The 27,050-nt window shown below is 40.5% G+C and overlaps 1 protein-coding gene across 1 annotated transcript in view; it reads right to left on the bottom strand.

Moving 5' to 3' along the window:
• The window catches only part of LOC146003812 (suppressor of lurcher protein 1-like), a 475,712-nt gene that overhangs the window by 173,965 nt on the left and 274,697 nt on the right, over window positions 1-27,050 (bottom strand). The window contains exon 5 of the mRNA XM_083142232.1: window positions 18,167-18,347. Coding sequence (XP_082998358.1) covers window positions 18,167-18,347 — 181 coding nt within the window. The remainder of the gene's footprint in view (window positions 1-18,166; window positions 18,348-27,050) is intronic.

The raw sequence follows: 27,050 nt of genomic DNA, 5'->3' as shown, positions 1-27,050 counted from the left end.
AACAACCTGGACGCGGTCCTCCAAACAACCTGGACGCGGTCCTCCAAACAACCTGGACGCGGTCCTCCAAACAACCTGGACGCGGTCCTCCAAACAACCTGGACGCGGTCCTCCAAACAACCTGGTCTCGGTCCTCCAAACAACCTGGTCTCGGTCCTCCAAACAACCTGGTCTCGGTCCTCCAAACAACCTGGTCTCGGTCCTCCAAACAACCTGGTCTCGGTCCTCCAAACAACCTGGTCTCGGTCCTCCAAACAACCTGGTCTCGGTCCTCCAAACAACCTGGTCTCGGTCCTCCAAACAACCTGGTCTCGGTCCTCCAAACAACCTGGTGGCGGTCCTCCAAACAACCTGGTGGCGGTCCTCCAAACAACCTGGTGGCGGTCCTCGAAACAACCTGGTGGCGGTCCTCAAACTTGACGCCATGTTGAATTATTTCGGTCTATTTCTTAAAGTTGTCCCGCACTGTGGCCATGCGGTTTAAGCCGTCAGGCTTTGGGCTCCGGGTACGGAAGGTGCTCAGGCTCGAGTCTCTTCGGGGAAGCGTAACAATTTTCTCCTGAGATTACAAACTGTGTATGGTTTAATTGATTGAATTGTTGTTTTTAGTCCACTTTATGCACAGAAAAGCTAATCAGGACTGGACCTACAGCTTAAAATGGGGTCCCAACCACTATGCCATGTGCCTCCACCGGGTATCGAACCCGGAACACCGTGTTTATAAGGCGTTATCACTACGCTATCGGGGAAACCCCTAGGCCTGTGCGTGGGACCGGTGGCCATCCACCATCGTGAGGCAATTGAGAAGCTACGAACGAGTAACGTAAGCAGGTCATGGAAACCTATAACAACGACTTGGGGTTCGTCGTGCTTGCCGCACGTCACCCCGTAACTGGTCGGATGATCGCCCACCTCTGAGGAGTGAGGCCTCACGAAGCTGCTTCGCCACTGCTTATTTATTTTACTCATCCTCATCGTCGCGATTAGTCAAAAGTGGTAGGATAGCATCGCATTATACCTAATTAAATGAATCAATATGAACAATATTTTCAAATCGAAGACACACAACCTTCTCTAATTAAGTGGAGTAGAGTTGTTACATCAAAATTAACTGAACCAGCTGACTGTACCTGAATTGAAAAGGGAAGCGGATACAATTGTAAAACCCTCCGCAAATTAGGTCTCTACCCCGCCACTGACATCATACACAAAAACAACACAGCAGAACAAACATCGTTCACCTGACAAAAGTGAATTGCATCTGTTCCAACCGGTAAAACGCAGACATACCGCACTCAGGTCAAGGCCACAGATGGGAATGAAAGCAGCTCAGGTGGAGAAGTCGCACAGAGGACGAAATACAGTCACAAACATTAAGTAGAGACAAATGGACGCTCGTATTAAAAAAACAAGCCAATCCCTCATCGGCGTTCGTCTGCCTCTTTGCATGATTGACTAACGACACACTTTATCAAAGACGACATCAACATAGGGAGAGAGTTGGGGAGGGGGGATTCAGTCATACTGTTTGTTAGCCTCTCGATATAAATTGAGTCTTTGTAATTTCCATAATTTACGACTTTCTGAAATATACGAGGTTAATGTACGCCATCTGTCCAGTTTCTCCATTTAATCAGTCGAATGAGAGCTTTCAATAACACAAAACAAACATTTCCTTCTTCCATTTTTGAGAGAAATGATGCCTATTTAATACAAAATGTCAAATTTTGCAAGTGCATCAGAAATCAAAATACACAATAACGCTTTTTCATGTGTTTTACAAGCGGCACTTCAGAACCTCTAGGAAATGTCATTACAAAATGGAAAATAATTAAAAATAAGAGATGTTATTTACATAGTATAACATTAAATATGCTTTGAGGAGGAAAAGGGGAAAAACGTAAAAACAGGAAACCGAACAGAGAAGAGAAATGAGGAAAACGAACGAAAACAAAGGAAAAAAGAAACAAAAACGGAGAAAAGAGAAATCTGAACAAGGAACATGGAAAACAGGAATCTAAACGAGGAACAGGGAAAAGAGGAATCCGAACAAGGAACAGGGAAAAGAGGAATCCGAACAAGGAACAGGGAAAAGAGGAATCCGAACAAGGAACAGGGAAAAGAGGAATCCGAACAAGGAACAGGGAAAAGAGGAATCCGAACAAGGAACAGGGAAAAGAGGAATCCGAACAAGGAACAGGGAAAAGAGGAATCCGAACAAGGAACAGGGAAAAGAGGAATCCGAACAAGGAACAGGGAAAAGAGGAATCCGAACAAGGAACAGGGAAAAGAGGAATCTGAACGATGAACAGGGGAAAGAGGAATCTGAACGATGAACATGAAAAAGAGAAAACTGAACGATGAACATGAAAAAGAGAAAACTGAACAAGCAAGAGATAATTGGGCCAAATGAGAGAAGATAAATCAGAATAGAAAAGAAGCGATAGAGAACCAAACAACGGAAGACGAAACACAACCAAACAACAGTAGACGAAACAGAATCAATAAAAAGAGGGAATGAAAACATAAGTGATTTCAACAAGAGAGAGGAGATGAACTAAAATAGAAAACCATAAATGAAAATTAACTAAAAACGAGAATTGCTAAAATGAACTAGCGAAGAAATAGATTGATTTAGTTTATTTTACCTCGCGTTTGTGCCTCTTGGCTAATTTGCGAAGATGGGGATGAGTGATGAAATGATGAAATTGAAGAATGGACATTCACAAACAACCAAGCTCGAGCGGGATTCGAACCTTACGAAGAAATCGAGAACGTTTTATAAGGAGAAGGGGAAAATTAGAGTAAAGGATGGAAATTGACTAATATGAGAGAATTTACAAGCCTACATTGTAAATATACTTAATTTATCACCACGTCTTTTTACTGTAATGATTAACAGTGTTAAAATAAGGTAGACAAATAAATTAGTCACGAAAGTAGAACGAAAAACAGAATGAGGCTAAAGATTTAAAATACCAAGAACCACTGGTAATTTTAGCTCAGGATTCCACCATATCACAGTATGACGCGCTAACCACTAAACCACGAAGGTCGGAGCGAGATAATGCAAGCAAAGTTGATGGATAAATCTTCGCCCAAAGCAATTATCTGGCTTCCAATTGGATCGATGGAAAAATTATTCGCGCCATTGGAAAAACTGAACGGGCTTGGTTCGGGCCGAACCGAGAGAGTAAATTCCTTTTTTCACAGCGCTCTATCAACTGCCAACGGACTATCGCTCGGGATAATGAATGGGGACAGATTGCAGCATCATCGAGAAGGGGGTAAAAAATGTGTGAAATTAGTTTGGAATGGAGATTATCGAGCAGTAGATATGACGTGACAGGTCAAATGACACCGCTATGAATAAAAAAATCAATCCTGTTCCCTATATGCTGCGGACGTCGTACCCCCAGAGAGAGAATTGCTGACGTCATGACAGTTCCGACGCCGGGCGTGACAAGGTTTGTGCTACGACAGCGATTCTGGTGGGGAATTTCGGAATTAAACGTGACGTTTCTGTTCCTCACCTCTTCCAGGTAAAATATTTATCTCAATTTTGTGACCAGATTCCCAAATAACGTTTTCCAAAATATTCTACATAGTAGTCATGTTATATCAATAGATTTCCAGTACTTAGGAACGTTGCAGATTAAAACTGTTGAATATGTTTTTTGAGAATATTATACACATTCTAAGGTAGGGAGATGTAGTTTACACACCAGCCAGGAAAGCATCACTAAAGTTAAGAATTTGTGTTTATTTTGTAAACAAATGTACAAGTGTTTTCTTCAGTGAACTACAGGGTGTTTGAGAAGTCTCTGTGCCTCTAGATTGTATTACATAGTACATATAATCCCCAAGATATATTTAACATACTTATTTATTACAACATATTTATCTTTATTACATTATAACATACTTGGGAACTTTACATTACGTTATAGTACATGGTTTGCCCCGCGTGTTGTTCTTCATGCACTCATTCACACATTCCAGCCGTTCCTTAGCACTGTAACTGTGTCTGCTCATATCATTCCATGTGACCTTCAGAGCAGGGTTGCCAACGACGAAAACTAAATCATTCCCAAGCAAATTAATACCGATCAATTTTCAACACGATCGCAACAGGATACATGCAACTAGTGGTATGGTGACTTCTCGTACACCCTGTACATTTTTGCAACGGGCTTTCTTTTCCTATCAACGTAAGTTTTCTCACACGTGGGCATAAATACATAAACGAATGACGTAAATAATACGTTATATGGCCTGCCCTATTACGCTCTGGCTCACTCTCTAATAGAGTGACCCGAGAATTAATTCCCTGTGGAGGCATATTGGATGGAGGTTCGTATCCCACTTTAAACTGTAGGCCCAGTTCCGATCACTCTACATAAACATGAAATAAAACCAAACCTTTCCAATTCCAAACTGGATTACTTCAATACCTTACCTGACAGACACGAGTGATTTATCCTCCTGACTATGCAACCCAACCGTCAGTACATTTATTCGGGTTGCCTACAGTTCAGGCGTTTCACGATTAGGTATAGTGGAACCACAAGCAAAGAAACCTGTGCGACTCCTGTGCACCGTACTCCCGCGTGGAGAGGAGGGGGGGAGTGGACCATGCTTCCTTATGGCCCGAGCTGAACGAAAGAAGGGACAGCTGCGCGGGGACTTTCCGTTCAAGGTTTTCTTTCCTTGTGGACGCTCAATACTCTGCGAATTTTATCAATACAATCAGTAGAGAGGACATTAATATCACTGTTGCATTTGGCAGATATTTTGCTCCAAGTGCACTTAACGCGAAATAAGATCCTTAAAAATAAAATCGAGGAACCGTACGGATCGCTTTAAACACCATTTATACAGTAACTTTAGGCGCGTTTTTAAAAGTATTGAAACAAATTTGTGTTGTTGAAAAGACATCCTTATGAGAGAAAGGAAGGGTGTGATATATTTTTAAAAGTGAGGTAAATTGAAATTCAGATATGGAAGTTCAAGCTCGGGGGGAGGCAGGTTCAAGCTCGGGGGGAGGCAGGTTCAAACTCGAAGGGGCGGCAGGTTCAAACTCGAGGAGGAGGCAGGTTCAAACTCGAAAGGGCGGCAGGTTCAAACCCGAGGGGGAGGCAGGTTCAAACCCGAGGGGGAGGCAGGTTCAAACTCGAGGGGGCGGCAGGTTCACACTCGAGGAGGAGGCAGGTTCACACTCGAGGAGGAGGCAGGTTCACACTCGAGGAGGAGGCAGGTTCACACTCGAGGAGGAGGCAGGTTCGCATTCGGAGTGAGGTAGATTCAAAGTGAAGTAAATTCAGCGTGAGATAGACTGGAAGAAAAGTGGGAGGGAATGTGAGAAGAGGAGAAATCAAGGGGAAGATTGAGGTGAGAGGAGGAGGGAGGGAGAAACCAAGTGAAAGGAAGAGAGAGTGAGAAAATCAGAGAAAGCCACACACACAGAGTTGTGGCATCTACTCTGAGAGAACCTCCAATTAAGTGGAGTTGGAGCAGAGACACCAGGGGGAAGAGTGACGAATCGCTCGCATGCGCAGAGACTCAGTCTGGGACAGCACAGAGGGGTTGAGGAATGCAATTGGAAAGGTATGGGAAGCGGTCAGGTACCGGGGAAGGGGGAGAGAATGTAACAAAAGTGCGATCGCATCCAATCAAGGTACAGCGACGCAAATCCACCAATGGAATCTCGGAGTTGTAGCGATCCAGATCACGTTTGGAACGGTTGGTCGAGCAGACTGCTGGGAGATTTGTCCACAATCAAAAGGGAATGAAAAAAAACCCTGGATTGCTGTGAAGATCACACACACACACACACACACACACACACACACAGAGACAGACGAAAAGGGAGAATCCCAATCTCTGTGTGTAAAGAGAACACCATATGAGAGAGAGAGAGAGAGAGAGAGAGAGAGAGAGAAAATCTTATGTCAGGTTTTGTCTATTAGTGAGTGTCAGTCGTTTTAATAGAACTCCGACTCAGAGTTGTCTAATATTTTTAAATGGCTTGTTGGGTGAACTTACGTAATTTCAATTGTTCCTTAAATAACCTTGTATGTATTGCACCTTATATAAAATAATTTTTTCATTTTAACGTCATGTTGATTGATTGATTTGGTTAATTTTACTTCGCTTTAATGCCGCTTATGATTTGTTCTTGATCTTTCTTATTTAGCGTCGCTTCTCTGCTACTTCTGGCTATCACGTCGATGAGAATGAGTGATATGATGATATTGATGAAGGGTAACTCACAAAGAAAACCCATGTCTACGCCGAAATTAAAGACTGGGACCCCTGTCGTTGTAGAGCGTTGTGCTAACCACTTCGTTACCCAGGTTGACAATAAAGACGAGAGAAATGAATGAGTTAGGAATCAAAACTCAGCAAACAAGAATGAAAGGAATGAGAACGAAACCAAAATTCAGCAAAGATGGATGAAGGGAATGAGAACGAAACCAAAATTCAGGAAACAAGAATGAAGGGAAAGAGAACGATACCAAAATTCAGTAAAGAAGGATGAAAGGAATGAGAACAAAACTAAAATTCAGCAAACAAGAATGAAAAGAATGAGAACGATACCAAAATTCAGTAAAGAAGAATGAAATGAAAGAGAACGATACCAAAATTCAGCAAACAAGAATGAAAGGAATGAGAACGAAACCAAAATTAAGCAAAGATGGATGAAGGAAATGAGAACGAAACCAAAATTCAGGAAACAAGAATGAAGGGAAAGAGAACGATACCAAAATTCAGTAAAGAAGGATGAAAGAAATGAGAACGAAACCAAAATTCAGCAAACAAGAATAAAGGAATGAGAACGATACCAAAATTCAGCAAACAAGAATGAAAGGAATGAGAACGAAACCAAAATTCAGCAAAGATGGATGAAGGGAATGAGAACGAAACCAAAGTTCAGCAAACAAGGATGAAATGAATGAGAACGATACCAAAATTCAGCAAACAAGAATGAAAGGAATGAGAACGATACCAAAATTCAGCAAACAAGAATGAAAGGAATGAGAACGAAACCAAAATTCAGCAAAGATGGATGAATGAGAACAAAACCAAAATTCAGCAAAGATGGATGAAGGGAATGAGAACGAAACCAAAATTCTGGAAACAAGAATGAAGGGAAAGAGAACGATACCAATTCAGTAAATAAGGATGAAATGAATGAGAACGAAACTAAAATTCATTAAAGAAGAACGAAATGAATGAGAACGATACCAAAATTCAGTGAAGAAGTATGAAAAGAATGAGAACGAAACCAAAATTTAGTATAAAGAAGAATGAAGGCATAAGAAATAAACTAAAATTGTGCTAACCACTTTGCTACGTAGGTCGGATCCTGTACCACTTGTCCTAATCGTGAAGTTGAGGATCAGTGATGATTCTGTATAATGAGATGGATGAAGGTACACTCCTAAAGAGCGAATCAATCAACCAATCAATTAATCGAGTCACTTCTTACGCATGACTTGTTTTGTTCTCTTGCTCCAGAGATTCCCGGGACAGAATGTAGCTGTACTAATTGCTTCTTGGGACCGTAATAATAAAGCACCAAACATCCAGTATTGTCATCGATTTTTTCGTTTCGGCCACGGAAGAGCGTAACAAAACCAAGAATGTGTAAACAAGAGAGAAATTGAACAGGATGACAACAGGAAGCGGAGAAACACGAAACAAAGCGAACACGTTCAAAAGAAAAAACGCAGAATCTACGCGAATATAGAGATTGAAGTCAGAAGAATAGAAAAATTAGAGCGATTTCTTCCCTTCTCCATCCCCTTTGTATCACGACTCCTGATTTATCCACCGCGGCGCGCGAGTCGCAAAATTGCCCTAAGAGTCTTTTGTAGCGGATTCAATTAAGCTAGGTCTTCCCTTCCCACCTGCCGTCGGCGTCACCTTTCCCCCATTGTTTCTCCGTCTCCCGCGTGTTTCTCGTCTTGTCATTCGGAAATTCGGACAAAGGGAGGAGACGCTTTTATGAAACGTTTCTGCGTCAGGGAGGATTTCTTCGAATAAAAACCTCATGAAATTGCTTTCACGACCTTCGCGACCCAAGTGTATTTTTAGGTTCAAAATACCTTAAGACTTTTTGATTCGTGCAATGACATGAAGACCTTAAGCTGATGGTACATTACTTACGGCTACTTTCTCTCAACTACAACACGCGTGTTTTATAAGAACCCTGATTTAGTTTACATCATACCACTGGCGTACGCAGAGGAAGGGGTGATGGGGGCTACAGCCTCCTCCGATTTTTTTTAGAAAAAATCAACATTTTTCAAATAAAAGTAGTGAAGAACTCTGGGGAAAAAAAAGAGTGCTAAATGCAACCTCTTCTTTAAATGACCTACCATTGTCATTTTTGAGAGAAGAAAGTTCTAAAAATACGAATTATCTTATTATACAGCGTGTATCACAATAGAGTAAATAACTTATCAGGTATATTGCAAAAAACATTATCTGAAACACAACAATGAGAAAATCTTCAAGTTTTGTTTTCTTGCGCAAGACTTTTGAAAACACGGTGATTGTGTTGCTGATGTAGTGTAAAAGAAAATGGCTACATTCACATGTCCCCAACCTTACACCTCCAGACTTCTGCATATGTGCTACAGAATGTGCAACAGCTAAGAAGAGAATAAGAAACGCCCTTGCTTTGGTGGACGAAGGGTTCTTGGAAAAATTGTGGCAAGAACTAGAATTGTTTACTCTATTTTGATACACCCTGTATATAACGTCACCATAGAAAGCAGTTGTGTCTCCACTTTCCATTTCCAGCCCCCTCCAGAAAAGAAATCCTCCGTATACCAGTGCATCTTACAATAGAAAATTATTTAATTCATGTTAGTTATCGTCGATTCTCTGCCACTATTGGTTACTCAGGAACTATGATGATGAGTGATTATGATAAATTTTCCATTTCAGACCCACATAACTTTTGACGAACGTGCAAGAAATGCCAATTTAATCAACAAGATCCTGTTCACTGACCTTCAACACATGTGGAAACGTTAATCGACATAATTGGCTCATTAAACACAACGAATGTTCTTGAATGGATACGAGACACACCGAAAGTTTACGTTTGGTGTATCGCTTTGAGATCTGTACACACACTGATGGTCATCATGTGGATTACGAATTCCTTGCGGTATTTAATTGGAAATAAATACAAGGTTATGCATTTGGGTATGGATAAAATAAAACATTAATAAAAACGTAAATGTGATAGGAAAATTTTAGTGTTGATATTTTTCGTGTGTGACACATAAGAGTTTTGCTGTAGTGTGTTGGCAACAATGAAGTTTGAACTGATTCGTGGCCGTGGGCGATCAATTGCTTGGCCTCCCAACTCTCCAGATTTAACCTCTACAGGCATCTTCGTCTGGGTTTTGTTAAAGACACTGCCTATTCACAGAAACCCACAGGCATTGATGATTTGAAACTCAAAATCACACAGGCTTTCGAGAGAATCACCCCAGAGATGTTCCACCAGACGTGGAATGAATTGAATCACCGTTATGAGTTGTGCAGTGTTCGCAATGGAGACGATTTAGAAAACTGAAAACTGTACCAAACTGTTAGTAGTGTACAGAAATAAAAACTACCACCTTTCAGTCTTTTGCATACAATATTTCAGGTAAATACATTGACCAAACAAAAATCACATCCATTTTATTTTATCCAAACCCAAACGAATGACCCTGTATATTTCCATGTCATATCTACTTTTCGTAATTCTATTTATTTTTCAAAATAGATAGTGACTTGACACATACTGGTCCAGTACAGTTCATATTTGAAATCCAGCATAAAATTTAGCATAGAGTACCCTAATTAAAAAATAAAACCGCGAAGATCCAAGTCAACCATCCCTCAGAAGAGGTTTGGGAGGGTGTAAGTTTTCGATAATTGTTAGTATACTCTGGAGTTGAAACACGTTAGGTCCTAAAGCTATACGTCGTGTGGAAACCAGAGGGACGTTACTCCAATCTATCAAATTTACAGGAAGAGAAAATAATGTATTCTTAGGAATATGTCTGACTCTTAAAAGGAGTCAGTAAATTGGTGACACGTGACTCCACCTTACTGCTAAGGATTAGAAGTGGAGATATGTTAATCTGACTCGAAATAGAGCTCATAAGAGGAGTTACGGTCTGAAAACAGCATTTTTGGAGTTACGGTCCTCTGGTTCTCATACGACGTATGGTAAATCAAAATAACTAAGAACTGATGTTCTAGAATATTCAATTTCATCTTAATTGTGCTGTTATGCAGACATATGTAACACACTTGTGCGGCTGTAAGGCTATTTTCTACGTATCCTTCTTTGCTTTTATTAGTCACGACGACGAAGTTGAAATCATGATTGATGTGACAAACTCAATGATAAACTCAATTTTCATCAGGGTTCGAACCTGGAATCACTGGCTTCGCAGCACGTTACGTTAACCTTCTGATTACCAAGCCCATTTTGACAGGTAAGCTCCCCGGTACGGGGTCAATTTTAAGCAAAATTCAGAGTTTCATTTAAATGACTGTAAATCGGAGGCTAATTGCCCTAGACGGACGAATCAAGTACCGTTATACGCGGAATGAACCATACAATCGAACTATATAAAATGTATGCACATTGAGTGTATATATGGATGCGGGGGGAAGGGAGGAACCGGAAAATTCCAAAATTTCTGAAGAAAAATGCCCTTTCCCCCCTCCGCCCCTGGACAACAAAGTACAGGACATTGTCAAAATACACATGGAAATGGTCGCAGGCATGTTTGGAACAAGAAAATAATTGCACTATTATCATACGAGCAATAGAACAAGACTTGTACCCTCCAAACGACATGTCTATGATCCTGACTCAGTTTCAAAGGAAGCCACCATTTTCCCGCCATTTCCCCCCTTTTATGGAAGAACAAGACGTGGAAGAGTCTTTACGGTGCAGAATGTGTGTTAACAATACTATCAAAGAAAGAAAATCTCAATTCCAGCGAAAAATAGCGACATTACGACGTAAAAACTACGAACACGAGAAGGTATATTTTAAAAGATAGGTGGTACCCCGGGGGTTACTTGAACCTATCTTTTAAAAGATAGGTGGTAAACAATAGGTTAATCACCACGTCACGAGGGCAGGCTTCTTTGTTTAGAACTAGACAAACCACACTTGAAAGCTTTAGAAGAAAAACACTTTCCAAGACTTTGGAGCATCATAGCAGTTCTTGGAAAGGGGAGACACTTTAGAAAAAAGCCCTTGATGGCACAATTCAAAAGGAATTATTAGCAGAGATCAAGGAAAGAAGATCAGAGGACTGTAACCTTGAACTGGCCATTTCCGAGGAAAGTACTATACGTTAAGAAAAACACTATGCAAGTGATTAAAACAAGTTTAATCTTCTAAGGCGCTGGGCAGAGGTGAATATGAAATGCACCAAAGACCCCTTGTCTATTTACCAGGCCGTTAAGTACCCTGCTCAAGGGGAAAACTTCTCTCCTCTAAATGATGACAATGCATGTGAGCTGCATCTGTGTTAACAGCAAGCACTTCACAGCCCCGAAGCGGCTCCTGATGCATATTTGAATTCTCCTTTATGCAAGTGAGCGAAACAAAGAGCTTGCTGGCAACGAAAGTTCTTTTGTGAGCGCCGCTGAAGAAATTTCCCTCGGCATATCCGTAAGCGTAGACCAGTGTTGCACAGGGAGGAAAAATTTGTTGCAGTTTTTCCCTCGTGGGAATTTTGAGGGAAAATCTTGATCTGATAAGTAGAATTACGGCACGAGCATATCGGTTCGTGTCGATATCTCAGGAACTGTTCAAGCTATAATGTTAAAATTTAGTCAAATTGTACTTTACAAGTGCTTATATTTATTAGCATATGTGTTGTTGATTATAAAGGTTTGTATCCCTATAAAAACTTATCAAATATTTAAAAGTACGCTTGCGCCATTACCAGAAATTATAATGTGATATAGACCACACCTTGTCAACTTATATGTACTCCAATTGATGGTAATAACGGATCAAAGACAAGTTTAATGTTACTTTATGCACGGACAGGCTGATCGGGACTAGACGTCCAGTTTATAGTGAGTTTCGAACCACTAGGTCTATCCACCGGATATCGAACATTGGACCCTTTGATTACAAGGTGAGGACATGTTACCACTTCGGCATTGGCGAGGCCCAGTACCAATCAGTTTGATTTGTTAGTAACCGTCGCATTTCTTCCACCTTTGGCTAATCGTGACGATGAGGATGACTCATGATAAAATTGACAAAGAAATAAATAACACCCATTCCCAGACCGGGATTCGAACCCGGGACTCGTGGCATCCAAGCGCGATATACAAAACGCTACGTCACGATGGTCGGCTTTAGTATTTTCCACTGTTACGGCGGCCGGTCCTCGTTCTGGCAAGGGAAGTGGGAAGCGGGGATTACGCCGCAGACCAATCAGACAACAGCAGTGGCGCCAAGAGAGACGACGCGGCGGGAAAAGGTACTACGTGAACCTCGATCTACTGGGTGCTGAGTTTCTTATCGTGCTGGATTGTTCGCTTCCCCGCTTCCCACTACCCTTGCCAGCAATAGGATCGGCCGCCGTTACAGCGGAAAAGACCTTTAGTAGTACAAACTGGTTTCACTTTTATGACAGTAGAGACATTGTCACGGTAAAGTCCTTTTAATCCTACATACACCACTATCCAAACATACGTTACGTGTTATATTTTGTTACGTTCCCCGGATTATTCTCAATGGATCAACTTACTTTTATTTCTCAACGGCGAGCATGAGGCTTATCAGTCTACTTTGAAGCCCTCAGGTTGTGGGAAAACAAATAAGGATATGTTAACGTAAACCTTACTAACTCTCGCACACCAAAAATATATTTAGATGTCAGTTAATGTTAATATATTACACTTGCAATTAAACTCCTTATTACAAACAAAATTGTATTAAGATCATAATAGTTCTTGACTACACAAATTAACACATTCACATTTCCAAAATCACTTCCATTATCCAGCAACAATCATAATATCTCTCTACTAACAACCCCACAATCAAATGGTTTAAGGTTAGTCCATAACCATAACAGACTACCCAATTGAACAAAACAAATTACGTCATCATAGACAATTAACATATTAAACACTTAAAATGATACAATAAGTGGGTGCGTATTAATTTTATGCTTTAAGAACCTCCCTGATGGCATAGTGGTAATGTCGCCTAGTAATCAAATGGGCCCACCTTCCACTTTAAACCGTAGGCCCCGTCCAGATTAGCCTATCTCTGCATAAAATGGACTTAACAGAACATGAAGTAAGACTTCGGTTAGTTTGTATGAACTTTCGAGCCTGATCATTACCAGTGCGTAGTTAGAGATCGGTTTGTAAAAAAGGTAAAGTGCTCCCCTGTGCATAGCACCACGCCATGAAGGCGTATAGGGGGTGTGGGGGTAACGCCCCACACTTTCTTGATCCGGTCGTGAGTGGGGGTGATGTGATCAGCATCACGCCCCTGACCGCCTTTACCCCCCAGGGTTTCCCCCAGGTACCCATGTTATTCGACGCTGGGTGGGCGCCGGGTTTGTTAATTGCCTATTTTTGTGGGAGAAGGAAAAGGTTTATTATCCAATTTGCCTTGACTCTTCTCACTCAACAGGTCGCTAGGTGCCGTGGCTTGCCGCGAGTTGATATCTTCCTGGAGATGAGGCCTTGCTCGAGAAAAGGTTTATTATCCAGAACTGCACTTCTAGTCTGAAGATGAGACTGACGTTAGCTCTCGAAAGCTTGGAATCTTTTCCGCAACTCATCTGGTCAATAGCCCGAGAGAACGTTTTTAACAAGAACATGTTATGCTATAATATCAAATCAGGGTTATGTAAGTTACGTCAAGAAGTACGAGTATCCAATCTAATGAGTGCCAGCCATCCTTTTTGATTGGTAGCAGAGGTTATCTGTGGGGTACTAGATATTTTGTCGGTTTCCTACAGGTAAAATAAATGTCAGTGGCAATCGTGAATCGGAGCTGCGTGGTTGCAAACATCCAGAGAAAAATTCAATTTTTCAAAGGTTGTCAACCAGCAAACGTTACATTAAGATTTAACAAAAGTATCTGGTCCATCATAAAGCACAACACAGGCTCCGGGTTTGATTCCATGTCGTTGCTAATTACTCTTGCAGCAATCTGGGCCTCTCCGATGGCGTAGTGGTAACATCGTCGCCTTGTAATCAAGGGGTCACGGGTTTGATAATCGGTGGAATCTCATACTGGTTCGGATCTTACTTTGAACTGTGGATCCAGTCCCGGATTAGCCCTACCGTGCATAAAGTGGACTTAAATCACAAAATCAATCAATCAATCTTGCAGCAATCTCCAGAATTAATGGTATTTCCTTTGGTTTCTTGCTTATTTGCCTATAATTTCCCACCTAATCCTGTCCCTACTATAAACTCAAACAACGTTCAAACGTTTCCAAGAGAACGGGAAAAATAAAATGAAAGTGGGAATTGTTTACAAGTCGGAGGGAAATTATGCATTCCGAGTCTGCAACACTGACGCGGACGTAATAAGAGAACATCGCTTTGGCACTCACTCCACCGGATGAATTGCACGGGTCCCCTTCCCCCCTTCTCTGCCGGAGCCACTCTGCGACTACAGAGTGAGCAAATTACAACACAAAAAGCGAAAACGACGCCACGACGAAATTAATGCACGGGAGGCTTTGTATGGAATTTCGGAAGAAAGATCAAGCGTGCTTACAGCCTCTCTGAGGAAATACTCAACGTTTCAACAATGGGACCTGTCATTGTTGTGGAGTGCACAGCCTGGGAAGGATTGTTCTCGAGCGGGAGCCTAGTTGCACCCGCTTCCATAATTAACTAAGTGTTACTGATGTATAAAGACGCTAAAGTTTCTTGCTCTGTTTTTTTCTCTCCATCGTCGCGATGCTCGCAAAACATGAATTGGTGACTGACGGGTAAATCTGGAAGAGAAGACTTGAATGTAACGGCAGCAAGTTTGTAACATTGCAGGTTGAATGCCGTCTTGTTGTATCTCCACTTTTCGTCTCAGATGAGTTGATGACGTTATTCTGTCCCTTAGAGGTTCTAAAGTGCGTCACGTTCCGAAGAAACGTATCGGGCTGCCAAGTGGTGTGGATTATTAATATTAATAATATGTGTGCACAAATGTTGTGGTGTATTCAAAAGCCACATACGTAGCGTAACGGGGTGGCCAGAATTAAAGTTACCCAACTCAGAGCCTTCTGTAGCCTGTTTGAGGCATCGTAGAACTCTGAAATTGGGTGAATCCACTATGCAGACCATGGGAAAGAGGATGGCGATAAAAAAGTTCACTTTTCCGCCACCAGGTTAAAATGTGGCATGATGGTTTGTACAATTAGCTGAGTTATTAATTAGAAAGACATTTGTTAGTGGCTGGAAGTTGAGAGAAAATAATCTCTCGTTAATTGCAAGATTGCAAGGTAAAGGCACATCCATAACCAATTGCAGCAGTTTACGTCATTATTACAACCCATTATGGAAGTACAGCGCCACATTTCAACCTGGTGGCGGAAAATTGAACTATTTTTTATCGCCATCCTCTTCCCCATGGTCTGGATTCACCAAATTTCAGAGTTTTACGGTGCCTCAAACAGGCTACAGAGGGTTTTGAGTTGGGTAACTTTAATTCTGGTCACCCGGTACTTCTAACTTCAATCAGCTCTCCTACAAAGTCAGTGTGGTTGGACATACGACTAAGAAAGTATTCAGTCGACGAATACTAGAATTCAAACGCGCAGCATGTTCTATGTTCTGAGTCTCACTTATCGCACACTTCTGTTAACACCTTGCCTGAGTTTGGTATTTTGACTACGGGTGTGCGAGATCTCAAAAAGTCGGTACCGGGATAAGAACAAAAATCCCGTACCGATCCCGACTTTGGGAAATGTGGCATAGAGAAAGATGATCTTGTTCAAAAAAAAAATGCAGGGGGAGAGTAACTTCTATCAGCCGGGGATGCAGTTTCACTCGTATGTTCCCAGCCACTCTATCCATTTACGAATTTTTTTTGACCTGTTGAAAACTATCAAAACAGCATAAGTTCATATCTTTTGGACTTGCAACCATATCCTCGCTTTGTTCCACCGGGAAAATCCAAGTGTCTAATTATATTTTTTTCTGCATTGTAAGTGTCTAGAACGTTTCGGAAATTGCTAGTTTCAATTCCAGAGAGGCAAGAACCAGCTGGTTTCAATTCCAGAGAGGCAAGAACCAGCTGGTTTCAATTCCAGAGAGGCAAGAACCAGCTGGTTTCAATTCCAGAGAGGCAAGAACCAGCTGGTTTCAATTCCAGAGACGGAAGAACCAGCTGGTTTTAATTCCAGAGACGGAAGAACCAGCTGGTTTTAATTCCAGAGACGGAAGAACCAGCTGGTTTTAATTCCAGAGACGGAAGAACCAGCTGGTTTTAATTCCAGAGACGGAAGAACCAGCTGGTTTTAATTCCAGAGACGGAAGAACCAGCTGGTTTTAATTCCAGAGACGGAAAAAAACAATGATTTAAGGGAAAATTGCGTGTAGATACTGCAATAACAGGAAATTCTTTCTCGCTTGTGGTGGTAGCCTCTGAGAGGGGACTCTCACCCGCGCAGCCTCCAAATTTGAATTACAACTGTGGGACTGTTCGAGTTAGGGCGGGAAGGGTGAAGCGACTTGCAGCCCGAGCTGGCAACCACCTGAAAATATGACCTGTCGTTCGGGGTTCACATATGACTCCTAAGTTTCCGTGTAAATATCTTAAGGTTGGATCTACTCGAAATGTTGCCGTTCTTCTTGCAAGCCGCTGATAAAAAAACCAATGACCTTCTTAAGGTATATGTATTCCTTTCAGTCTCACCGTGTTGCGTAGCTGCTGTTGAGATTCTTTAAGCCATAATGGAATCTATTTTGAAATCCTTGTCAGCGACAATGCTCCATGCTGCATCTGGAATACAGGATTCTTGCCTTTGATCTTTGATTCCATCGACCCCTGTTCTATGTAGAATGGATCATACGCTCTCGATCTGCGACACGGTTGGTTTATCTCAATGTATATCTAGACGTGACAATGGGTATGGAGGATAGCTACAGATATGCTCGCTTGCAAAAATTAATGGATTAAAGTGCGGTATCAATACGCAGCGAAATAATGTCTGTGTTTTTAGTCATTTCACATTTTTTTCCTCTCTACTATCAGGATGGATGAGACAGATGAAGCAAAAAACACCAATCGTACTTTTCTGCGATTAGAACTCAAGGCGCTCTTTCTTGTTCCTTTTAATAACAATTTCCACATTCTCCTTTAAAAAGGTAAAGTTGAAGCAATCTCATACAAATTGCTGAATTTATTTTACGTCGTTTTTCTGTCACTTCTGGCGACGTTGAAGATGATGGGAGTTGAGAATAAATTAATGAAACTACAATCACGAACACTCATGGACCGGACACAACAGCAGCCGTACATCGGAGTGCCGGCTGTGAGTATAGACGCCATAGCCTCGTTAGTCTGTAAGAATGAAGTCCAGGGTGTAATACGTAAAATCATTAAGTTGACATTTGACTGTCTTGAGAGGTCATCTCTTACACATCTTGCAACATGCCTTGAAGGCACATGGGAGGTAAGTCACAATCTCTGCCATTTCTGGAGGTAATATGAACAGCACCACGCTCCGGCCTTATTTACCCAAAGTTACCTACTTATTTGAACTCGAGAGCCGTTGCTGGAGAATTTCCCACCTAAAATCATCCATCCCGGGAATCGAACCCGGGTCTCCTGCGTTGCAGTCAGTCGCCCTTCCGACTGAACCATTGCGGCTATCGCATTCTCTTAAGAGCAAACTTTCTTTTACCCTTATCGCCTTTGGGCAGGGATTTGCACACAAAGTCGCTACTGAAAATAAGCAAATCTAACAAACAACCTCGACGTAGCTAAGTCCAACGATAAGGCCTGTAACAAAGACACAATCAGCATTCGCAACTTAGAAACAGACAAGAGTCCACATTTCAGAAATCACAAAACACACTACACTATGTTCCAATGAAACACACACTGGAGAGAAGCAATATTGCAGGTACTCACTCAAGATGGGATTTCTGCACGTCGAACTCCTTGAAGGTGATCTCTATGATCTCGTCTGTGCTCCCAATGAACGTATACAGCAGGCAGTTGATATTGTCATCGTAAGGGCTTGGGTAGTCGGGGCTGGTGAAGATTCCGTACTCCTTGTTGTACGTTGCGGAGAACAGCAAGCAATCACACCCTAGGAGAGAAAAGGTGAATCAAGATTCGTTCAAGATTTCCAGCAAGGTATTAGTTAAATATAGTTTAATCAATAGATTTTCCGACTAAATCTGACGCGATTCTTGTTTATAATGCTCTTGAGTCTTTTGCAGGAGCGAACATCTCGAGAAAATTGTTTACAACACATTAGACGAGACTCCTACGGTGAATCATCCATTTCTTTCTAGCCACATACCCGTAGAACACTTACTGTTACAGGGGCAAAGGCATGTTGGAGTTTGTTTACAAAATGTTAGTCTTTTGTAGGTAAATCACATACCCCTCTCCCTAACTACAAACCTGTAGACTTCAAGTTTGTTTATAGTAGGTGAATGTTCGACAAGTAAATCACACTCTCCTCTCCAGCTACCTACGGTTACAGGCCAAAGACTTGTTTCTGTTTGTTTACAATACAGAGTGGTCACAAATTGGGCGGACCCCCTTTATTTTCGACACTACGATAGTTAAGATTGAATGCTTGATACGGAAACATACCTGATGGTTTAGAGTCCGGAACATAGGCACAGAGACAGTCATTTTAGTAGCAAAGTCGAATTCTGAGGCCTGCAGGCATTTAACCATTACCATCGTAGTTACGAAAATAAAGGAGGGGTCCGCTCACTTTGTGACCACTCTGTACAGTGGAGTCTTCTACACGTAAATAACCTTCTCCTCTCCAGCCAACTACCTGTAGAAGACTCGATTGTAGTAACTGCCTAGGAAAAACAGGCGAGCAAGAAAAATGTTTCTCCTGATTTTACCAGTAAAGCAATATTTATAAGAAAAGTATTCGTTATGAGGAAGAATATCTGATTCAAAACTAAGGTTACAACAATGGCCCAATTTTGACGTAGACGTTTGGAGAAGTGTTCAATCGTGCAATGGTAATGTCGATGACGGCAAAATTTACTAGCAAGACCATCTCTCTGCAGTGTATAGAGTTTAAATTTTCCACCGCTTTAGTTGGATGTATTATGAGGTCGATGAAATAAGAATCAAATTCTAACATCCCTGTCTTACATATTTTGAACTACGGTCCCTGGATTGAAGCATGTTACTCTTAACCACCACACAAAAATGACCAGCAAGTTTCTCCTACAGTGAAGTACCTACTTCACCCTTTCCGGGTACATAATCCTTCAAGTTATTTAGGCAAGTCTCTGTAGTCCAGCAGTTAGAATATGAAAAATCAAAACCAGTGACAGAGCGTTACTTAGACATGCGTTTGCAGGTTGTCAACAAGGTTTCATCTTCATATCTATTGTACATTTTGATAACCGGGGATAGCGAAAGCCAGGGTTAATTAGAGGCTTTACAAAATTCAATAACGAAGCTCTGTATTTCGCTGAAAATTCAAATAAACTGATCCATTATCATAGACAAGCCTTGTCAGGTAATTGAGACGGAAGGGTCTCGCAGAATACATGCATTTTTTAAAAAAATCTTATTTCCATATTCATGGGGCGAAAGTCAATAACAATTCTCATCAAGAAACGAAGTTGGGTGTTGCCTCGAGATTGCGGAGTACACTTCGTCAGCAGAAGATGTGAAGGGACGGTTTCCAAAAGGGGGGGAAGAGGGGTCTGCGAGGAAAGTTCATCTGAGAATAACAGAAGATCAATACGCGCCGGAAGGCCCTTCGCATAATCTTCCTGCATTTTGTTTGAGGCATCCATTTCTCTCCTTTGACAAGCTGCCGGAAAGACGAAAAATGTGACCGTGGTTCGTTTCTTTGAAGAAAACAAAGACTTCTTTCGCTCAAAAGGTCAGATTCTTCTGCCAGGGAATCTCTGGCGAACTTCAGGATCAGTGAGGAAATGGGTAAGCGTGGCGAAGGCTAGAAGAGGGGGCGAAACAGTGACGTCACAAGGTGGAAATCTTGTGTGTTCGCTTCGCAGTCAGCTCTTGAGAGAGCTTTTTAGCCACATTGTTGGAAATATATATTAGATTGTAAGAGAGTGAAATTTAGTTTGCTTCCTGTTTGTATTCAACGTGTGCTGTAGCGTCGTCAGATTTGGGGGGGGAGCTCAAGGGTTGAATATTTTTCGGGCAAGGCCTCTCTGTTTCGGAGTACTGGCTGCTACGATTTTTTCCAATCTCTATGTACCTCTCTCTGAGTCGCTATGCCTTTTCCCCTGTTTATATACAAGTATATTAGATGTGATTCTATGTTACCTCGCTTTCCGTCATTTTTTGCTGATCATGAAGATTAGGATGAATGGTAAGATGAAACTGATGAAAGGGCAATCTCAAGCTCACATTCACCCAAAACAGAACACCCTTTTCTCTCTCTCTCTCTCCTAATATTAATCTGTCGCTTTTCTATTTCTTTCTCATTCACCTACACTGACTCCCTCCAACACTTTTCTATTAATTTCTGACTATCTCCTCTTCGCTTTTCTATTTCTTTCTTTCCTTTCTCCCTCTCGCAATCTCTCTTTCTCCCTCTTGCACTTCTATCTCCCTCTTTCTCTATCCATCTTTCCTTATTTCTATCTACCGCTTCTTTTTTCTTTCTCTCTATCGTATGTTTATCTCATCTCTCGGTTTCTTATTTATCTTTCTCTTGCTTCCGTATTTCTATTTCTGTGCCGTATTCCGTATTTCTATATATCTCCTATATTTCCCTTCTCTTTTCCTTTGTTTCCCGTTTCTATTTATTCTCTTCTCGCTTCTCTACTTCTCTTTCTCTCTCTTTCCTTTTCTGTGCCGTGTCTTTACGTCTTCTCTGTCTGTCTGTCTCTCTCTTGCTTCTGCATTTATCTCTATATCTCTCCCCCTTCCCTCTCTATGTGCAACTATTCCATTTTAATAGCTTTGGAAATGTTTCTGCTGGGTTGACCATGAAATGCTAGCCTTTCCGAGCAATGAGAGATGGAAAATGATGAAATCCGATTGCAAATCGCCTATCGGTACACAAAGTTTACTTTGAACAAACTGTGGGAAAAAATTGTCACACTTCGAAACGAAAAAATCTTGCTCACGTGACAGCTTCGTTTGCTCCATCATGCTTCGCTCCCGTCTTTTGCATGCTCATCTTCCTCTACTCTTTACGCCATTCTCTTATCATTCATCGTCAGAATCTCTCGGCTCGAAACAGATAAAAAAAGGGGGAAGAACCGAGTCTCCTTGAGATGTTGCTGAATACAAATCACGTTCTTGGTGTCTTCCTTTTTGCGTTCCTTCTTTCTCTCTCTCTTTTTTCGCAGAATTTGCTTAACGTGCTGTGACTTCGCTTAAGCTTACAGCTGCTTATGCCATTTGTCTCTTGCTCTCTTCCCCCCTGCGATTCTGCTGCTTTCCACATAATTCTTGAAACTACGGAATGATACAGGGTGGTTCAAAAGTACCATGCAGATTTCAGTTTCACTCCTTTCTGAGATCGTTCTACCTTCTTGAAACAAACGGCGCTAGAACTGTATTTCGGTAATTCAAGCTATCAATATTTTGAGAGGAACCTACGAAATATCCTCTTCGTAATTTGAGTGTTGTTGATTGATTACTTCGCTTATCTGCCATTTTAGGCTAATCGCGAAAATGAGGATGAATGATGATATCAGGAATTTGAAATGACGAATTTGGTGAAGAGTAACACCCATGCCCAGGCTGGGAATCAAATCCGGAAACCCTGTGCTAACCACTCCGCTACGACGTTGGGTACGAAGATGAGAATGAGCGAAATGGTAAAATTGATGAAGGGATACTCACAAAGAATACCTACGTCCGGATTTGAATTGTATAAAATTGTACATAGCCTACCTATTAAAATTTATTACGGTCCATTTGAAATTTTTCTCCTAACAATTGTACATAATCAGTATTTTGCTGGAATTTTGAACCATTGTAAGGTTTTGGAATCTACATCAAGACTTTTTAGAACTTATTTTAGGATTTTTAGATCCTACTTTAGGAACCTAGCACACTACTTAGAAACTAAATGTCCGAGGTCATATGATCTTCATTTATCCTCATCGTCACGATGAATCAAACTGGCAAAGATAAAAAATTAACAAAAAATAAATCCAATTAATCGTATTTAATTACTTTATATGTACTAGTGAAATGCTGTTGTAACTTTCTTTTGTGTTAAAAATGTACAGACCGCACTAACAAATTTTAGATGCTCTAATAACAATGTTTATGAGAAACAACTTCACGCTAATCAAGTAAATGAAAACATATGAACACAGGAAAGCAAACTATTTGTAACATGTGTACCAAACTACACTTACAAAAAGATCAACATTGTCGCTACACAAAAAGCTAAATGCATCTAATCAATTTGATGCACCAGAAACGCATAAAAGTGTTTTTTGGCCTTTCGGAAGAATAAGTGTAACAATTTGGATGCTTTTTTGTATATCGTTTGTAAAGGTAAAGCCAAAGTGCATCATATGATGCAAGTCGAGCTGTACATTTTCTACGCATCTTCCTGCATCTTTGTCGATGATGTACTTAAACATTTGATCTGAGCATTATGCATTATTTTCTTTCAACTTTTCTGTTCGTACATCAACCAATGCAGAGAAAAATATCCAATAGATTTTATAGGGTCAAATTCTACTTAAAGAGTCCACATCGAAATGCAAGTCTACAAAATTTGTGGTCCAATTATATTCATGTGCATGTATTGAAGCATAAATCACAAATGGAGTTGCTATCCCTGTGAACCTTGATTGATACAAGGTAGCTGTCCATGTATCATATTTAGGTAGTAGTAGTATTATATTTGCTCTCACCTGATAGTCATTAGTGTTCGTGCAATTAGCCTACACATGTGGTATTGGGAGACTTCGCAAAGCCAAACTTTATCACTCTGAATTGTAACAACATTTTTTCTATATGTTTTCTTTGCAAAAAATATTGTCCGTTCAGATATTTGGAACTCAGTTTTCTACAGAATAACAATTTGAAGACACACATACGAATTAGTTATTGACTCAAATCAATATTTTTTTCCTAAAGCGCCAGTACATAAAAAGACGTATATAAAAATTTAAGATGTGACATGATAAAAAAAATATGTAACTAGTGCCATCTCGTTTTCAATTTTGCAAACTAAATTTGTGTTGAAATAGTTTTTATATTGGCAACATTCACAAAGTGTATTTAAGTTATTTCTCGTCGATTTTCTGCCTCTCGAGGTTAATTGCGACGATGAGGATTAGCTATGAATTGATGAAATAATGAATCAACACAACACCTTGAAACAAACATGCCTTACCAAGAATTACAACACAGGAAGTTCTGCTTCGTTAGGCTAGTTGCGCTTGCAGTGAGGCTAAGAATAATATTATTGAAACAAAATATTGTTTTAATAGTCATTGTTACACAGCTTATACTTGGGCATGGAGTTCATGTATACATTAATATATTTCACTTCCGAAAATTCCTACTCTACTCAGAGATAAGGGTAAAAAAACAGTTTTGATGAGATTACTCTGAAATGTGATAATAGTAAACAGAGAAATCTACTGCACACCTGGGGTTAGGGGATCCCATGATGATCTAGGGTTAGGAGAGCGCACTACAAAATCATAGAATTCCTATCTTCCCAAAAACTTCCTAATATATTTATCATTACGTATACAGTTTCATTTTATTTTTTTATTACGGAAGATGCCTATTACATTTTACAGGTTGGGCCGTGCCCACCCTGGCCCCGCCTCTTGATTTGCAATATATTGGCACGGGTAATTTTTTACTGATATTTGTCTCCTGAAAATCCTGCATGCATCTGGTAAGCCTGAACTAGGGAAGATGTGTGAAATAGTTGTAACTGTCATACATGCATCGGGATCATATAAGATTTTGTAACTTGTCTTGAAGGATATGTGAAGTCACACTAGCATTTTCACAATATTTGGAATGTTATTTTCTTAAGAAGTAACTGAGCACCAATTACTTCCACAAAAAGGAACTGGTGTATGAATACATTAAATACTATATTCCTTTTCCGGAATGTCTGGAGTAGCGACGCGCAGAGGCGAAAGCTTGTGGGCGGGGCTAGACTAGGTGGGAAAGGGTGCAGAATTTCCCTAGTAGGCTTGCGAGCTGTCATGTTTACTACAGAACTACTGGACCAGTCGAGTCGCCCCCTCCCGCGCGGTCCCCTCCCCTCCGCGCGTTCATTGGACGAGGCACACAGCCGCAACGTGCGTCCAGAACGCGTTCGCGTTCTCTTACTCCAGGCATTCCGGAAAAGGAATATAATTGATAGCTACCCTTACTTGCTTTATTCTAAATAATACTTAACTCGTATAGCACGTTTAAAGCATGGATCATTATCGGATTATTTTCTTAAGTCAATGATAACTATTCAAGATCATAACATCAACTTTAAGTTGCAATTAATGTAAAAGTTGGTCAAAAAGTTGTGCAAGAGCTGTAGCTTCGATAAGTTTTGAAACTTTGCAACTGGTGCCATCTAACATTTGTACAATTTGCAACCGTCAAATGACGTGTGCAAGGTAATTCGTATGTTGGAATAATGATTACATGGGTAACAAATGTAATTTCGTTAATTTTCGTCGATTTTCGACATATAGGTTAATCGCAACCATGGGATGAGTTATGAATTAATGAAATAGATGAACAACAATGAAACATGCTTGACCCAGGATTTCAACATAGAAACTATGGCTCCGCTAGGCTCTATGCATCAAATTGTAATAAAATTCGAATTTAACTTGAAAATAAAGATGGGTTTCTTTTTCTTTTAGAAAACTACAATTTTTCAATTTACTATTGAACCAGTCATGCCCAGGATGGTGGTCGCATTTGTTACTCTACACCAGTACGTTTTCCTCATTGTACCCCTTTAATTGTAACTAAATGTCTAATGTAACCCCACCATAGGTTTCTCCGAATAGTGGGTTTCGGCTCCAAATTTAGGCTATTAATTTCGAATGAGTATTTTATTTCAAAACGTATGAAATAGACTAGATCAGCCTTATTTTCCTGAGTGTTAAAGTTACGAAGTCTGAAAGAATGAAGTCTGATCTACACACCTGCAGCAAAAATGTTGTCGTGTGGGTATTCTGGACATTTCTCTTTCGAGCTGATCGCATATACCCTTCAAGTCGTTCATGTACCCCCTGGGGGTACGCGTACCACAGTTTGAGAACCACTGCTCTACACAAACACACTTGGACACAAGCAGTTGGGATTTATGGCGATAAAAATATCAATTTTATCAGAATTTTAATCATCAACTCGCCTGTTCTTTCAGACGAACATTTGGTTCAAGATATCGTAAAAATCTGGCTTTAGGAAATTTCCCTCCATTACAAAGCAAAGAGAAGAAACAGTAAAAGCAACCACTAATTGCATTACTAGTTCCTTGGAAAAGTAAGCGTTGACTCATTTCAGTTACTGGGAAAGTAACTTACTTTCAAACATTGCACTTTTGTTATTAAAGATCAACAAATTTACTGCGTGTTGTACTATTCGTTTCTGCTAGCTGTATTCCTCATTCAAAGTACTAACGGCAATCAACTCAATCTCGTGAAACCAATGATTATTTACAATATCTTTGCAACAGATTAAGTGGACGCTTGCCAGCTACAACTAAATTTAGTTGTAAAACCAAAGTTTTATCATAAATTTCTAATTATCATCCACGTTAAGGCTCGTAGAGTTTGATTGATTTTACTTATATTTCCTGCCACTTTTGGCTAATCGCGATGAGGATTAATGGTTTTAAAATGAGATGGATGAAGGGACAATCCGAAACATTTCTGAACGACACAACACAAACCCCAGAGCCTAGCTACTCTGGAAATTGTAGTCCAGGGCGTACTACGTGAAAGGAACGTTGATATGTGGGTGTATTTGCAAAGGGTTACACCGGAGTACACACAATCATTCCTATTTGGTAGAAAGACTTACTAGTTAAATCCAGTTAATAATATTTGCAGAAGGTACATGTGGAAGCAACATTGTAATAGTAAAGATTTAATATAACAGTCAGCATTTGTTTACTAATTTTGTGATTGTAACAAAATTAGCTAATAAAGTGCACAAAATGTATTAAGTTCGTGTTTTAAATGTGTTACACAATATTGTTAATATCATGATTATCTGATTTCATTAGAGAAGAGCCATCTACCGTTAATAATTTCATATAAAAGTGAGGTCTTAAAGGGAGCTGAACAAATCTCAGAATTTTTTGAACAGCCCTTCTATTTTTCTGGAGAAATGTTCATAGTACGTGTCACGAAAGATTCAAATTCTCAATCCAAGAGTCGCCATTTGCAAACAAGTCTCAGAAATTTTTAAACAACGCTTTCATGTTTGAGAATGTCCACAGTAATGTCACGTAAGAATTAAAATTCTCAATCCAAGAGTTGCCATTTGCAAACAAGGCTCAGAACTTTTTGAACAGCCCTTCATTTTTTGTAGGAAATTGTCACAGGACTTGCCACGAGAGATACAAAATTCTTCCAAGAGTCACCTCTTGCAAGCAACGCTCTTGTCAAGTTACAGAAACATCCATGCTTATATTCAGTGTGAATGCGAACTCGAAACACACCAAGTTATTTGGCATTCACAGCTATTTCGCGACGTATCCTTAAAACAGAGAGAAGGAATGATGCGGAGAGAAGAAAAGTGGGCAGAAATCAATGCATACAAAAAAAGAAGTGAGAGAGGGAGAAAGTCGAGAACCGGGTCAGGTTCGATA

This window comes from Lepisma saccharinum, chromosome 20 (assembly GCF_977018435.1).
Source record: "Lepisma saccharinum chromosome 20, izLepSacc3.1, whole genome shotgun sequence".
Taxonomy (NCBI): domain Eukaryota; kingdom Metazoa; phylum Arthropoda; class Insecta; order Zygentoma; family Lepismatidae; genus Lepisma; species Lepisma saccharinum.
The sequence above is the reverse complement of the archived record's forward strand: the minus strand, read 5'-3'. Positions and strand labels throughout refer to the sequence as shown.